This window comes from Anabrus simplex, chromosome 1 (genome assembly GCF_040414725.1).
Source record: "Anabrus simplex isolate iqAnaSimp1 chromosome 1, ASM4041472v1, whole genome shotgun sequence".
Taxonomy (NCBI): Eukaryota; Metazoa; Arthropoda; class Insecta; order Orthoptera; family Tettigoniidae; genus Anabrus; species Anabrus simplex.
The window spans coordinates 266632120-266650201 of record NC_090265.1 but is presented as its reverse complement, the minus strand read 5'-3'; the positions used below and the strand labels follow the sequence as shown (position 1 = coordinate 266650201).

Sequence of the window (18082 nt, the reverse complement as noted above, 5' to 3'; positions counted from 1 at the left end):
TTTCTGACTGTCGCACGACTCTGAATCCTGATAATGTTGAAACCATGCGTAGTTTTTTACTTTGGAGACAAGTCATTCAAAATGTTAAAACATGTAGAACCAAACCAAACCCCACGGCACTTAACGCCCTGAAAGGGCCTTGGCCTGCCCTGTGCCCGCTGCTCAGCCTGAAGGCCTTCAGATTAAGAGGGGTCGTGTGGTCAGCACGACGTATCCTCTCGGCCATTATTCTGGGCTTTCGAGACCGGGGCCGATATCTCACCATCAATAGCTCCTCAGTTCTAATCAGGTAGGCTGAGTGGACCTCGAACCAGCCCTCAGGTCGAGAAAAACTCCCTGACCTGGCCGGGAATCGAACCTGGGGCCTCCTGGCGAGAGGCAGGCACGCTACCCCTACACCACGGGACCGGCGAAAACATGTAGGTTGCGTATAAATTCCTAACTTCCGCCTGACTTCATTTTGAGGATTCAGTGATCTATATAGGCCTACCGGTATTTATTTCTACAACATTTTGTATATTTGGTTGTTCTAAGATTTAATAACAATTTAATACATTACAGTTGTTCACTTTAAAACCCCTAATCACAAAATTAGTTAGTTTTACCCCATACCATAAGGAATATTTCACAAGAAACATTGATCAGTATGACAATTTATTTTACGAAATACCTACCGAAATAGTGTTAGTTTTAACACCAAAATCAACAGTCTTATTTCACCAAAAAATAAGGCCCTTAGTTATAATAAGTACGAATGGACAGAGAAAGTGGAAAGGGATTGGGACAGGGTAGCAAAAGAAGTAGTACACTTACTGAAATAAGGATGGGAAAGAGTGTTAGAGGAGAATAATATTGATAAAGCATTGGAATCGTTGCTACATGCAATAAAGATGATAGCTCAGACGGATAAAGGTGGAAGAAGAAAAAATAAAGAGGGAGAAGAATGGTTTAATAAAGAGTGTGAAGGTATGCAAAAGAGGGTGTTGGGAGCATTAGGGGAGTATAGGAAAAAAGATGGGAGAGCAGAAAGAGAGGTCTTCTGTAAGTTAAGGAAAGATTACAAAAAGAAAATTTGTGAGGTAAAAAAGGTGTGGCTAGAGGAACAAACTGAAGTCATAAATAAAGAATGTAAGTTGAACAGCACTGGAAAAGTTTGGGGAAGGATAAACAGAATAATTAAGGGGGGGAGGAGGCAAGAGAAAACGAGTATTGAGGATGTACAGTAGGTTGGCTACTTTAGGGAATTAATCAGACGGAAGGGGGAGGTATGGTTGAGTGAGATGGGGGATGAAGCAATTTGGAGGAATAGAAGAGTGGTAATTTACGAACTATACAAGGAAATTACAAGAGAAGAAACATTGGAAGTGATAAGAAGAATTAAGGGCAGGTCGACTGGGGGTTGCAATGATATCAATAATAAGTTTTGGAAAGAAATTAGCAAAAATGGGACAATGATAGAGGGCATAGTTAAGCTATTCAATAAGATTTTTGATGAGGGGAAGTACCCTAGGGAGTGGGAGAGATGATTCGTATGCCCAATATATAAGGGAAAGGGTAGTAAAAACAGTATGAATAATTATAGGGGAATATCTCTGTTAGATTCCTTAAGTAAAATTTATACAGGGGTGTTAGCGAACAGGTTAAGTGAATGGGCCGAAAGAAACAAAGTATTGCCAGATTATCAAGGGGGATTTAGATAAAAAGAAAAGAACAGTGGACAATATAATGATAGTGAAGACTGTATTGGAGAAGTATATGAGCTTGTCAAGAGGTAAGGTGTATGTAGTGACAATTGACTTTGAAAAGGCGTTTGATAGGGTGAATAGAGGGGCTCTGTTAGATAAATTGGGTAGGTTGGGGGTGTCAGAAAAGATGTTAAGGGCAGTGGAGGTGATGTATAGGGTGGTTAGGTGCTGTGGAAAATTGGGTGACGATAGGTTGAGCAGACAACTAGAGTTTAACAGCTTATAAATCTCATGTTTATTCCGTATTGGCTCAACACAACTAAGGTTAAGTTAAGAGTAAGTTCCCACCTTCCAATACTTAACAATTTCTATATAATAGACTTATTAATTACATAATATAATCCATATAACCTCTAGTACATGTTTCGTTCCGATATGGAACATCTTCAGCTAAAATTGGTAAAATGGCAAGACAATTAAAATACATTGATGTTAAGATGATACGTAAGCTAAAAGATATGATAAAATGGCTCGAAAATTAAAACATATGATAAAGATGATGAGATAAAGTTCATTCATGTTGGTTAAAAACCACAACAAGTCAGTTTTCAAGTGGCGAGTTAAAAACAGCGATAAGGTTCTTCATGTTGGAGGCGTATACATTTTGTCGATCTTGAATATAAATTGAAGAATACAGGATTTTCTTATATGTGATTTATCGGGGAGATCTTGATAAAATAACCGTAGTTGAAGTTGAGTTTGGTAGGATTATTAAAATGTGTCTGAAACGAGAAAAGGAGAAGTGAAATAGAAAATATTTTGAGGAGAAAACCTTGTTAAAAATGTATGTTCGCGAGAAAGAAGGATAATAGAGTTGATTACCTTAAAGACAATCTTGTCGTATTTAACGTCCTCCCTTACGCCGTGTTGTTAACTGACTGAGTCCTGTGTACGTGTGTGAGGTGCTTGCGGTGGGCGGGGAGTATTGGAGGGAGAGGTAAGTGACGTGAGGAGAGCGGGTGAAGTGTTGCGTAGGGTGGAGCTTACTGAGGAGTGGTGTTGTGATAGGCTAGGGGAAACGGACGGAAAGGAAGGGGGACAATTGTGTGAGGTGGAGCTGTTCGGAAGGAGGTGTGTTGGTTGTTTGTTTGTTGGGATTCTTTTTGATGGTTTTTCTGGATGAGTCTAAATTAGTAGCCTCTTCTAATAATATATTTAAATACGTTAAATACGACAAGATTGTCTTTAAGGTAATCAACTCTATTATCCTTCTTTCTCGCGAACATACATTTTTAACAAGGTTTTCTCCTCAAAATATTTTCTATTTCACTTCTCCTTTTCTCGTTTCAGACACATTTTAATAATCCTACCAAACTCAACTTCAACTACGGTTATTTTATCAAGATCTCCCCGATAAATCACATATAAGAAAATCCTGTATTCTTCAATTTATATTCAAGATCGACAAAATGTATACGCCTCCAACATGAAGAACCTTATCGCTGTTTTTAACTCGCCACTTGAAAACTGACTTGTTGTGGTTTTTAACCAACATGAATGAACTTTATCTCATCATCTTTATCATATGTTTTAATTTTCGAGCCATTTTATCATATCTTTTAGCTTACGTATCATCTTAACATCAATGTATTTTAATTGTCTTGCCATTTTACCAATTTTAGCTGAAGATGTTCCATATCGGAACGAAACATGTACTAGAGGTTATATGGATTATATTATGTAATTAATAAGTCTATTATATAGAAATTGTTAAGTATTGGAAGGTGGGAACTTACTCTTAACTTAACCTTAGTTGTGTTGAGCCAATACGGAATAAACATGAGATTTATAAGCTGTAATTTAGCCAACCAGGCAAAAAAACAATCAAATACCTATTTGAACTTAAAGATTAAATTGTCAAAAATTGGCAAAGACATAAATTTCCTAAAACAATGTTTACATCAAAAACTCGTTCCTAAATTTCTAAATTCAGTACAGAGAAAACCTTGTACAACAAAATGGCACAAAGCTACTCAGGAAAAAACTAACGACTTATGGCTCAAAAATGAAATTAAATTTCTATACAGAAAAAAGTCTTTTTTAAACTCTAAGTTATATAACGCTCATCTAGAAGCTTCCTCCCTTATGGCCCCTATTGAATGGGATTCCTTTTTGAAATATGGTGATACAAAAATTCAAAATATCTTGGATAAGAAACAAGAAATCTTGAACAAAAAACTTCACGGTCTTACTCTAAATCAAAAAAACATAAATCAGTCAAAAGAATCCTCCACTAACATTGAACCCAATTCAACCTTTCACCCTCCGACTAAGAATCTAACTGACGTTGTTTTCGAGGACAAAGAATTGCAGATTATCAACAAAGGACCCAAACATAATTGGTCTAATCCATACAACCAAAAGCAATACATAACAACCATTGCTGAAGTAGAACAGGTCATAGCTCAACTTCCAGTAGATCAACAACTCGAAACTAAATTCGAAGTCAAAAAGAAACTCGTAGAATTATTTAAAGATCAGAAAGTTAACACACCCCATTTACCTTCTACAGATATAAAAGGCCTAAAACAAAAAATAAAAGATAATGACCTTATAATCACAAAGGCGGATAAAGGCAATGTGTCAGTTATTATGCATAAAAAAGAATATATAGAAAAAACCGAAGCATTTTTTTCAGATAATACTTTCACAAAAATTAAAAAAGATCCGACTAACTCTGTCCAAAGAAAATTAAAACAAATACTTAAAAACATTAATTTTATCCTTAATGAGAACGAAATATCAAACCTAATTAATATGAATCCAAGACTACCAACAGCAAGGGCTTTGCCCAAGATACATAAACCTGACACACCCATTAGACCAATTATTAACTTTAGAAATAGCCCCACCTACAAAACCTCTAAATTTATCAATAGCTTCCTAAAGAAGTACTATACTTTCCAAAGCAGAACCACAATCAATAACTCAATAGAATTTTGTAAAATTATCAAGAACACAAAATTAAAATCATCTTTCACCTTGAACTCTTTCGACGTCACTAATATGTATTCTACGATCCCCACGAAAGAAACTTTAAATATAATTAAGAACAACTTAAAGACACACAGAAAACTTAGTAACCATGAAATAGAAGAATTTATGTTACTCCTAGAATTCACACTTAACAATAATTATTTTTCCTTCAATAACACAGTATACCAACAAAGTGGTCTTCCTATGGGATCTCCAGCGTCAGGTATCCTTGCTGAAATATACATGGATCACTTAGAAAAACATAAAATTTTAAATGATGAAAAAGGCATCATTATCTGGCTAAGGTTTGTCGACGACATCTTCGCAATTATAGATGAACAAATCAATAGTAGCACTAATTTATTAGACCAAATCAACAGTTTGGACCCTTTCATAAAATTTACATTAGAAACTGAGAACAATAAAAAACTAAATTTCCTTGATTTAACAATCGAAAGGAAAGAAGAAAAGTTGGCCTTTACAATCTTTAGAAAACCGACTCAAACTATAAATACCATACGAAAAGATTCATACCATCCTGAGGCACATAAAAAGAGTTCCTTTTTAAGCATGTTAAACAGAGCCTTCAACATTCCCTTATCTAAAAACGACCTCCAAAAAGAAATTAATCTCATTTATAAAATAGCGATAAGCAACGGATACACAAAACACTACATAGATAGATTAGTGAATAAAATGAAGAATAAACCTCAAACGCAGCTAGTAAAAGAACATAAAAAGAAGAACTACGCCACCTTTACTTATAATAACGGGAATATTTACCAGATTACTAACATTTTTAAGAAATTTAATTTCAATATTGCTTTCCGCACCAATAACAACAATCAACGGCTAATTTTCAATCACCAAAGCATTGCAAGTAATAACAAATATTTAAATTCCGGGATATATAGGCTTAAATGCTCAAATTGTGCCACTTCTTATATCGGACAAACAGGCCGCAATTTCTCAGTAAGATACCAAGAACATATTAATGCCGAAAAACACAGGAAGTACTCGGCCATGAGTCTTCACATGACCGAATATAAACACAATTTTACATCGATAGAAAGGGACTTAACCATTCTACAAACGCTAAACAAAGGTAAATTAATGAATATCCTTGAAAATATCTATATTGAAATTGATCAGAAGCGAAATCCCAACCAGAATGTTAACGAAATTACGGAAAACATAAATATATTATTAGAAGAGGCTACTAATTTAGACTCATCCAGAAAAACCATCAAAAAGAATCCCAACAAACAACCAACACACCTCCTTCCGAACAGCTCCACCTCACACAATTGTCCCCCTTCCTTTCCGTCCGTTTCCCCTAGCCTATCACAACACCACTCCTCAGTAAGCTCCACCCTACGCAACACTTCACCCGCTCTCCTCACGTCACTTACCTCTCCCTCCAATACTCCCCGCCCACCGCAAGCACCTCACACACGTACACAGGACTCAGTCAGTTAACAACACGGCGTAAGGGAGGACGTTAAATACGACAAGATTGTCTTTAAGGTAATCAACTCTATTATCCTTCTTTCTCGCGAACATACATTTTTAACAAGGTTTTCTCCTCAAAATATTTTCTATTTCACTTCTCCTTTTCTCGTTTCAGACACATTTTAATAATCCTACCAAACTCAACTTCAACTACGGTTATTTTATCAAGATCTCCCCGATAAATCACATATAAGAAAATCCTGTATTCTTCAATTTATATTCAAGATCGACAAAATGTATACGCCTCCAACATGAAGAACCTTATCGCTGTTTTTAACTCGCCACTTGAAAACTGACTTGTTGTGGTTTTTAACCAACATGAATGAACTTTATCTCATCATCTTTATCATATGTTTTAATTTTCGAGCCATTTTATCATATCTTTTAGCTTACGTATCATCTTAACATCAATGTATTTTAATTGTCTTGCCATTTTACCAATTTTAGCTGAAGATGTTCCATATCGGAACGAAACATGTACTAGAGGTTATATGGATTATATTATGTAATTAATAAGTCTATTATATAGAAATTGTTAAGTATTGGAAGGTGGGAACTTACTCTTAACTTAACCTTAACTAGAGTTTAAGGCGGGTTTAAAGCAAGGGTGTAAATTATTGCCAATATTGTTTATTTATTACCGATATCCTGGATGGACATGGGGGAAACAATTGGGCCGTGCCGGTGATTAATGGGTTGGAGATACCGGGATTGATTTTTGCTGATGATGTGATATTGATAACTCTAACTTCAAGAGGGATGCAGAGAAGCTTAAATGCAGTGTCGGATTTTGCAAAGAAATGGGCCTTGAAAATTAACGGGGTGATTCATGGTGTGGGTTGCTGTAGTCATGTCCTAGTTCATGAACCGTGGGAAACGGCTGAGTGGCCTAGTAAGTGGTCCTGAGAGTCGGGATACCAGTTGCTGTGGAATGGGAGTGGGCATCTCGGACATATTCTGAGTCGTGGCCCTCCTTGTGCTCAGGCGGCTAGGACTATACAATTCACCGGTGGTCCATAACCCGTTAGAGGAGAGATCCTCACTTGGACTATGTGCAAGTAGGGTAGCATCCTGCTTCATGAATTTACCAAGCTCAGAACATTTTAAGCAAGCCTCGGACCTATGGGAGTAATGGAGTCCCACTTCCATTTGACAGGTGAGGGACTCCTTGGAAACAACTTGGCGAACAAAATGGAATTCGATGGGGAGCTATCAACATTAATGGGGCTTATGGAAGAAAGAAAGTAGAACTGGCTGAGTCAGCAAAGAGGATGCATCTGGATGTGCTAGGAGTAAGTGATATGTGGGTAAGAGGAGATAACGAGGAAGTGACAGGACATTATAAAGTGTACTTGACGGGTGTTAGAAAGGGAAGGGCAAAGTCTGAGGTAGGGCTCTTTATCAGGAATACCATTGCACGCAACATAGTTTCTGTTAGGCACGTAAATGAGCGAATGATGTGGGTGGATTTTCAGTTGGAGGCATTAGGACGAAAATTGTCTCAGTGTATTCACCATGTGAGTGTGCAGATGAGGATGAAGTTGACAAATTTTATGAAGCATTGAGTGACATTGTGGTTAGGGTCAACAGCAAGGATAGAATAGTGCTAATTGGCAATTTCAATGCGAGTGTTGGAAGTAGAACTGAATGATACGAAAGGATGATTCATAAATGTGGGGAAGATCTGGAAGCTAATGGGAATGGGAAGCGTTTGCTGGACTTCTGTGCTAGTATGGGTTTAGTTGTTACAGATACATTCTTCAAGCATAAGGCTATTCACCGCTACACATGGGAGGCTAGGGGCACCAGATCCATAATAGACTATTTCTTACCCGACTTCAAATTCAGGAAGTCTGTTAGGAATGTACGAGTTTTCTGGGCAGTTTTCAATGATACAGACCACTGTCTGATCTGTAGTGAACTAAGTATCTCTAGGCCTAGGGTAGAGAAAGTGAAATCTGCCTGCAAACGAATGAGGGTAGAAAATCTCCAGGACTAGGAAATTAGAAGTACATTGATATGGTTAGTGAGAAATTTTAGACAGTAAGCAGGTTCAGGATATAGAAAGAGAATGGGTGGCATACAGGGATGCTTTAGTAGAAACAGCAAGGGAATGCCTAGGAACAACTGTGTGTAAATATGGGAAAAGGCAAACATCTTGGTGGAATGATGAAGTGAGAGCAGCTTGTAAACTTAAAAAAAAGGCTAATCAGAAATGGCTCCAAACAAGGGCGGATGCAGACAGGGATTTGTACGTAGATGAAAGAAACAGAGCGATACAAATAGTTGTTGAATCCAAAAATAAGTCGTGGGAAGATTTTGGAAATAACCTGGAAAGGCTAGGTCGAGCAGCTGGGAAACCTTTCTGAACAGTAATAAAGAATCTTAGGAAGGGAGGGAGAAAGGAAATGAACAGTGTTTTAAGTAATTCAGGTGAACTCATAATAGATCCCAGTGAATCACTGGAGAGGTGGAGGGAATATTTTGAACATCTGCTCAACGTAGAAGGAAATCTTCCTGGTGGTGTTGCAAACAGCCGAGCTCATGGGGAGGAGGAAAATTATGTTGGTGAAATTACGCTTGAGGAAGTAGAAAGGATGATAAATAAACTCCATTGTCATAAGGCAGCAGGAATAGGTGAAATTAGACCTGAAATGGTGAAGTATAGTGCGAAGGCAGGGATGAAATGGCTTCATAGAGTAGTAAAATTAGCATGGAGTGTTGGTAAGATACCTTCAGATTGGACAAAAGCAGTAATTGCACCTATCTACAAGCAAGGGAACAGGAAGGATTGCAACAACTATCGAGGTATCTCATTGATTAGTATACCAGGCAAGGTATTCACTGTCATCTTATAAGGGAGGGTGTGATCAGTAGTTGAGAGGAAGTTGGATGAAAACCAGTGTGGTTTCAGACCACAGAGGGGCTGTCAGGATTAGATTTTCAGTATGCGCCAGGTAATTGAAAAATGCTACGAGAGGAATAGGCAGTTGTGTTTATGTTTCGTAGATCAAGAGAAAGCATATGACAGGGTACCAAGGGAAAAGATGTTCGCCATACTGGGGGACTGGGGAATTAAAGATAGATTATTAAAATCAATGAATGGCATTTATGTTGACAATTGGGCTTCAGTGAGAATTGATGGTAAAATGAGTTCTTGGTTCAGGGTACTTACAGGGGTTAGAAAAGGCTGTAATCTTTCACCTTTGCTGTTCGTAGTTTACATGGACCATCTGCTGAAAGGTATAAAATGGCAGGGAGGGATTCAGTTAGGTGGAAATGTAGTAAGCAGTCTGGCCTATGCTGACGACTTGGTCTTAATGGCAGATTGTGCCGAACTCCTGCAGTCTAATATCTTGGAACTTGAAAATAGGTGCAATGAGTATGGTATGAAAATTAGCCTTTCAAAGACTAAATTGATGTCAGTAGGTACGAAATTTAACAAAATTGAATGTCAGATTGGTGATTCAAAGCTAGAACAGGTCGATAATTTCAAGTATTTAGGTTGTGTGTTCTCCCAGGATGGTAATATAGTAAGTGAGATTGAATCAAGGTGTAGTAAAGCTAATGCAGTGAGCTCGCATTTGTGATTAACAGTATTCTGTAAGAAGGAAGTCAGCTCCCAGATGAAACTATCTTTACATCGGTCTGTTTTCAGACGAACTTTGCTTTACGGGAGTGAAAGCTGGTTGGACACAGGATATCTTATTCGTTAGAAGTAACCAACATGAAAGTAGCGAGAATGATTGCTGGTACAAACAGGTGGGAACAATGGCAAGAGGGTAGTTGGAATGAGGAGATAAAGGCCGAGTTAGGAATTAACTCGATGGATGAAGCTGTATGCATAAACCGGCTTTGGTGGTGGGGTCACGTGAGGCGAATGGAGGAGGATAGGTTACCTAGGAGAATAATGGACTCTGTTATGGAGGGTAAGAGAAGTAGAGGTAGACCAAGACGATGGTGGTTAGACTCAGTTTCTAATGATTTAAAGATAAGAGGTATAGAACTAAATGAGGCCACAGTACTAGTTGCAAATAGAGGCTTGCAGACTGAACGCTGAAAGGCATAACAGTCTTTAATGATAATGTATGTATGTATGTATGTATGTATGTATGTGTGTGTGTGTGTGTGTGTGTGTGTGTGTGTATAAAGCGAAAGTGCTAGTAGCCCAGGTACACAAAGGAAGGAGGATGGGAAATGGGTCGTGCAGGGAGAAAGGTTTTAACAATTAAGTAAGAGTCATTATTAACAGAAAAGGGACTTGGGACGATCAAATAAGATGAGCGAGAAGCAAAGGTATGGTCACTTTAGCCTCAGTCAATAACTTGCTGGCTAAATTTCCGGGTATCAGTTATAAAACCTTGAGGTTATATTTAAGATTGGCGGTTTTTGGTAGGGTAATGTATGGGGCTGAAGTATGGGGGTTGGATGAGAAAAGAGTGGAATTAAGACAAATCATTAGTAATTTCGGTAAGTCGGTGATGCGGCTACCGAAGTGCACAACTAATGCAGGGGTGGAATTACTATGTGGGGAAAATTTGGAATTTGAGTATGTGAAAAGAATAGTTAAATATTGGATGATTTTGAAAAGACAAGAGGACGGGAGGGTGCTGCAAGCCACGTACGAACAACAACTGAAGACTATGGGTAAGGGATGCTGGCTAGTTAAATTATATTTGGAGATGATTGGATTAGGGTACAGGTGGGGGGGGGGGGGGAGAGGTGTGGACGAAGAGAGAAGGCTGAAGGTGCTTTCGAGGAGGATTAGAGATATGTATAGGCAGAAATTATTGGAGGAAAGTAGACTAAGATCTTCGCTTAATGTTTTTAATAAAGTAGAGGAAGTAACGGGGATAAATATTAGATACGTTGATAGGTTAAATAGGGGTGGGTTGGTTTGGTGGCTGATGGGACTACATAAGAATAAGGGTTGGTTAAAAGGGAGAGACAAGACAGTTTGTATATGTGGGGCAGTGAATGACAATTTTCACTTATTAGGTGATTGTAAAAAAACAAGTAATATAAGAAATAGTTTATTCAGTGCCAAACATCGAAAATTATTAGGAAAAGGGGATGAGCAGACTATTATAAGGTGGATTATTAAGCAGTGGGAATGCGAGGGAGAGTTAAACAGGTATCTGTGTGCAATAAAAAAGTCCCGTGAGAGCAAAATGAAAGAGAGAGATTCATAGGGTGGATATGTGTAAGTGTAAAGGACTTGAATGCATTGTGGTTTGTTTTGGTATGATGAAATGTTTGGTGATAAGTGTAATGGAGTCACGTGCAATGAATTTAAAGATGAAGTATAGCCTAGAGGGGATACAGGGGTATGTGTTTGGAATGGTGATGTGTGTTTATGGGAAGCTTGTTTAATAGTTTGATGATATTTAGTGGATGGAGTTTGTATGGTAAATTTAATGGTGAGTGGAGTACTGGTGGTGGTACATAGTTGAATTGGTGAATAAATAGAGTTGGCTATATGATGTGGTATTTTGCAAATGTAGAGGCCTTACCGTTTGTGGTATGGCAGGATGGTATGTAATTGCTGACTATCTGTGTTCTGGAATTCAGCGGGAGTAGGTAAGTGAACAAGGAATGTGACGCAAGTAGCTGAGTGCACAAGGACATGTGATGGGTGTGCTGAAACAGGAAGTCTGGCTCTTGCAGCAACAATCGCTTGTATCTGATATATCTAGAATGTAAGGAAGGAGAAGGGCTAGATTAGTCTTATTTAAGGTAGCTAATTAGTACGTAGTTAAGGTATCCAATTAGTCTATAGATTTTTAATTATTATTATTATTATTATTATTATTATTATTATTATTATTATTATTACTATTATAATATTTGGACATGTGCAGTTTTCTCACGATTTATGTACAGTAAGAGATAGTAAGGAGTAGTAAGTAAGGGAGAGCAGGACATACCCGTAAGAGGATGGGGTAGGACGGGCCTACCCTGTATAAGTAAAAGAGAGATATACTGTATGCTGAATGAGGAGGAGAGGGGTAGGGTATAGGAGGAGAGTGGTTTCAGCCTCACGAGGTTGGCTGCAAATGGAATGGTGAAAAAGCTGCGCTTTCATCTGGTAGGGGTTGTTGGGGCTTCTTTCGGGCCCCATGGATAGGGCCGGTCGTGTCGTCAATGGGAGGATGGCCTTTTTCCCACCAGGGATGATGACATGGCTGGACAGCAGTAGTAGTAGGTCGATAGTTTCTTTTTAATTTTTTTTTTGTTTTGTTATTTTTTAATTTATTTTAATATCCAGCGGGGTTGATGGTCGTGGCATGTAGGGACTGAGGATGACTGCTGTGGTGATCCTCCCTAGGGAGTGTCACGTTACCAGAGTATCTGATGGACCTCATGGCATACTCAGGGAGTCTCGTGTTTTTCCTTTTTCCTTTTCTTGTAAGTTGTTTTCATTGTGAACATGTATTTGGGCTGTAATGTTCAATAATAAATACAATACAATACATAAAATTTATAATATTAATTATGAATTGTTGTTTGATGTCAGTTTTCATAACTGCATAACGTTTTGTGATGTTGCTTGAGGATCCAACCAGCCTATGGGCAGAAGAAATAACAGACGCATAGTAAAGGCAGATGATAATATATTCAGGGAAGAGGTATAAGAAACCATGCTAGGAATGAGAGCTGAAAAACAAACAATAGAAACTCTATGAACAATCTGTGGAAAATATTTTAGCTGTATCCAGACCCAAGTTGGGAGGAATGAATGGTTTAGGAATGTTACTGGGCTAAGACGGAGAAGAGTGCTGTCACCACCATTGTTTATCATAGTAATGTGACTTAACCACAAGAGAGATCACCAACAGTGTGCAAAAGACTTTCCTGTTCTACTTATGAGTGAGGTTTCTTCTTGGGATGTTGAGATTCCAAGGAAAGCAAAATTAGTAATGTTTAACAGCTACTTCTGAGAATAGCCCAAGTGCACTTGGAAGGCGAGGCAAAAGGAAGATGCCAGGTTGGAAGGCTTAGAACTTGCTGGATGGGTGTGGTCAAGTGGTTAAGTGTAAGAGAGGGCCATAAGCCCTAACTTTATCACAAATGTAGATCAAGAATGAATGAATAAATAAATACATAAGACTGGCATTGCAGTCAGGGGAAGGACAATGGATTATGTCATGAAGAACAGGACATTTGTGAATAGAGGAGAGTGGAAGAGGTTTATCAACAGTACCCGAGAAACTGGAACTGTGAATTGATGATGATAATGATGAAATGAAATGGCGTATGGCTTTTAGTGCCGGGAGTGTCCAAGGACAAGTTCGGCTTGCCAGGTGCAGGTCTTTTGAATTGACTCCCGTAGGCGACCTGCGCGTCGTGATAAGGATGAAATGATGATGAAGACGACACATACACCCAGCCCCCGTGCCAGCGAAATTAACCAATTAAGGTTAAAATTCCCGACCCTGCCGGGAATCGAACCCGGAACCCCTGGGGCCAAAGGCCAGGCCACTAACTATTTAGCCATGGAGCCGGATGATGATAATGATGATTACTATGAATGGAAGAATTTGTGAAGGACTTGAAAGAAAGATGAGTTAATGCTATTTGCTGATGATATTGTGATGTGGGGAATGAACGTGAAGAAAGTACAAAAGAAGCTGAAATACTGAATGCCAAATTTCTGAAATATGGTATGAAATTCAATGTGGAGAAGTGTAAGATGTTAGTGATAACAAAAGGTGACAGAGTTGGAAAAGGAATTATTAATATTGGGAGGTCAGCTTCAAATACCTAGGAAGCGAACTAATGCAAAATGAAAGGCTGGCTATAGAGATTTGCAAAGAAGTGCAAGGGGCAAATGTGTTCTCCCAGAATGTAAGGAACCTAGTTCGGAAGGAGGATGTACGTACTATGGTAGTGTAAGGAAGTTATTATACACTATACACACCAGTGAAGATCTGGGTAGAGACTAGAAACAGGAAGAGAAAAATTCAGGCTACTGAAATGAAATTCCTAAGAAGTGTCATAGAAAAGACAAAGTGAGAAATGTTAGGAAATAAATTGAAGTAGAAAAGTTTTATGACAGGAGAATGGATTAAGAGGTTTGGACTTGTAAAGAGAATGGAGGAAATAGATGCTGAAACAGATGACGGATGCTAAGTTTGTGGCATAGAGCACGTGGGAGATACAGAGCAAGATGGATATACTTGGTCAAGACTAGTATAAGAAGAAGGAACTGGGAATGAAACAGAATTACAAAAGAATGATGGAAGGAGAGGAGGTGGAGAAGTACCATAAATGCCCCCACCTGGCTGGAACTAGATAAGTGGAAATGATGATGAAGACGACAATCTATTTAGGCTTTACTTGTTAAGTATTTAAACTTTGTCCTTAAATGCTCAGAGGTGTTTCCAAAAACCGAAAAAGTAGTTAATTGGACGTAAAGCCAATGACATTATTATTATTATTATTATTATTATTATTATTATTATTATTATTATTATTATTAAATGCTCAGAGGGAAAGAGTTGCTCAAATATCTTAAAAGTGGTACTATTAGAACTGAAACACTTTAGAATTAAGAGAATTCTGATGGAATGAATTCTTATACTGACAAATTGAACACTGTTCTTGATGTTCACTTTTTTTTTTTTTTTTGTATTCTTTCCTTTTGTAACTAGTGTTGTGCCACAACCTTAGTTGATGAGATACTTGTAATGGCTAGTTTACTAATTACCAATTGTAAAATTTTAAAGTATATTTTTTGTCTTCTACAGAGTTGCAAGCTAGATATTGGGCATTCCTGTTTGGCAATTTGCAAAGAGCTGTTGATGAAATATATCAGACATGTGAAACTGATGAAAGTGTTTCAGAATGTAAGGTAAGTATTAATGGCTATGCATTATTTAACATTTTATCAATATTTTTGTAGAATACTTTCAGCTTCATTAGATAGTTCAATGGTTTCATGTTTTATGTGTAGGAGGTCATCCTTGTGTTAGAGAACTACACTCGGGATTTTCATAGCCTGATAGAGTGGTTCAAATTGAAGTGGGAATATGAAAATACCCCTCCTCCTCAACGGCCAACATCTCTTGCGTGGGAAGTGCGCAAGTCTTCACCGGGCAAGGTATTTTTTAAGATTGGCTTAATGTAATCTTCTAGGCCTTATTGTCAACGTATATTTGACTCTGTTGTACATGTTTGTTTATAGGTTCGTAACATGATAGCATCAGAATTACCTACTGTTCCTGGTACTGGAAAGCCTCGTAATTTGAACAGTCCTCCTCCATCTGCTGATATAGTTGCAGTCCCTCATGTTGAATCTGCAGAAACTATGAAGGACTTGTTACCTGAAAAGGCATCTTCCCCCTCATTTGATTCAACAGAAAATAAGAAATCTGGCCTATTTGCTGGTGATGTACAGCTAGAAGATTCTTCTGGAAGTACGTTGATTGTGTGCAAGACAGTAAATGATACTGAGGTGAAACTTGAAAATAGTAAGGAACCAATCACTGTGGTCAGTGATATAGAAATAGTGAAGGAACTTCTATCCCCAAATACAGTTGCAGAAACTGAGGAAAGTATTTGTACTGAAGATAATACAAAGGTATATTTAGGAAATGATTCATTAGACAAAAAAAAAGAAGATATTCAGTGCAATAGTACAGTGGATGAAATAAATAGTGAAAATTGTCAAAAAGAAACAAATGAAGTTCTAATGATACATCAAGCTTCTCAGACTGATCTGGAAGAGTGTGTCGAGGATTCAGATGGTTTAAGGTTTTTGTCTGTTGGACAACCACCTCCTACTCCTGCACCTGCTCCAGTACCACCATCTGCACCCGTTGCTGTAAGCAAGCCAGTTACACCGTCGACCCTAGGAAAAGCACCTGCTGTCAGTCGAGCACCACTTGCACCTGCTCGTGCTGGACTTCGTACTAGCAGTGCAGGCCCAGCTTCTAGACCACAGGCTCTTTCAAAACCTCCTTATTCAACTGTGTCAAGATTGTCTAGCCCTTACAGACCTCAGCAATCGGCTCAGATTGAGCCCCGTTCACATCTGGTATCTGTTAGTAGTGGTAATACATCCAAACTCCAATCTTCTACAAACTATTCTGGTTCTGCTGCAAAAATTCAGTCAGTTAACACAGGTTCTCCTAAGCCTCAGCAGATACCACCTAGTACCTCATCTCTTTCTAGGGTTTCAACTTCAGCTGTAGTAACTGCCAAGCCCCACACAAATCCTCGGCTCATGAGGAGTCGAACTTCAACAGATGTGAGACCAGCTGGTAGAGGTGTAGCACTTCGCAGACCTCCAGATTCTGCTATAAAGGTGCAGAGACCGATTGTTGGTGTGAGACAGGTAAGATACTTTTAAAAGTTTAATATTGTTACTTTTAAATGGACTGCATGAGCACATTATGAACTCTCATTGATCATGTGACATCTTATCTGATTGGAGATTTGGTTAAAGGGGGACACCTTTGTCCTAAAGGAAAATTGTGTAATTTTTTATTTATTTATTTAGGTCTACAAGGTGCTGTAACTTGTTGGATTCTGTTTCATCTGCAGTAGCAGTATCAGAATTTAAAAATATGTGCCTAATTGCTTGTTGGAAATGAATGGATACTAATGCACCAAATGAACATATTTATTATTATTCTCATTTAGGGCCATTAGATACCATGTCAAGTAACTATAAGGCATTTCTGCAAGCCTTTTTGCAGCCTGAAAACGTTGCATTCTTTCTCTGGCCACCTGTTTCCTTTCTTCTGTCCAGCCGTTGTTCTGCTTTTGCTCATCGTGGAAGCCCTTAAATTTGTTAATCACTGATCTGTATTTTGATCGGTTAGAGATGTCCGCCTGATTCAGTCCCATGCTTTTGAGGTCCTTACTTCCTTGAACCATTTATCTGAGACATTAGGTCTGTTATTCAATAAAAATCTGCTTCATTGTTCAGGTTGCATTCATCCTGAACAGATGTCCATAGAACTTCAGTCGTCGTTTTTCTTATTGACTCCATCAGCCGTTCATTATCCCTGTATAGCTCTTCTCTTCCTCGGAGTGTATACTGTCCATCTGTTATCTCAGGACCCATTATTTTTGCAAAGGATCTTGCGCTCATACTTCCGCTTCTCTCAGTCCAGCCTGTCCTGTCATTCTGAAGCATTCACTTGTGTACAGACACTTGAGTTTGATCACAGTGTTATACTGTAGTGCCCTGAGTTTAGCTTTCTTTGATATTGCCTTTTTCTTTTATAGGACATGCTGCGGCCATCTTCTCTCGCCTACTGTTGTTAGTGCAGATGAAAACTAGTGAGAAAGAAGCTATCTCACCAAGATATGTGAAACTGTCCCCTTTTTCTATTTTACCATATTCTGTTGTTAGGTGTTGAGGTGCTGTTCTGATATTGGTTACGTACTTTGTTTTCTTGAAAGAAATTTTGAGGCTAGCTTTCTCTGCCTGCTCTTTCAGCATGTTTCTTTGTTCCACAGCATCTCTATGTTTCTTGACAGGATTGCCAGCTCATCGGCGAAGGCAAGGCAGTTGACTCACACCGCTTTTTGAGCCTCCAATGTGAACTTTGTATAGTAACCCTTTCCCGCTAATTCCTTTTCCCATTCTGGGATGACCTTTTCTAACATGCAATTGAAGAGAACTTGGGACAGTCCATCACCTTGTCTGATGCCAGTTTTCATTAAAAACTATTTGGATAGTACTCCCATGAATTTTACTTCTGAATGTGTCTGTGTTAGAGTTTGCTTTTTAATTTCCACTGTTTTACAGTCCACTCCAAATTCTATGTAGATGTCAAACAATATTTCCCAGTCGACTGAGTAATAGGCTTTCTTAAAGTCAATGAAGACCACTA

The 18082-nt window shown here is 38.4% G+C and overlaps 1 protein-coding gene across 1 annotated transcript in view; it reads left to right on the top strand.

Annotated features, from left to right (window-relative positions):
• ssp3 (short spindle 3) overlaps positions 1–18082 on the top strand; it is a 567399-nt gene that overhangs the window by 39934 nt on the left and 509383 nt on the right. Inside the window, exons 4-6 of the mRNA XM_068225894.1 lie at positions 14984–15087; positions 15190–15336; positions 15421–16572. Coding sequence (XP_068081995.1) covers positions 14984–15087; positions 15190–15336; positions 15421–16572 — 1403 coding nt within the window. The remainder of the gene's footprint in view (positions 1–14983; positions 15088–15189; positions 15337–15420; positions 16573–18082) is intronic.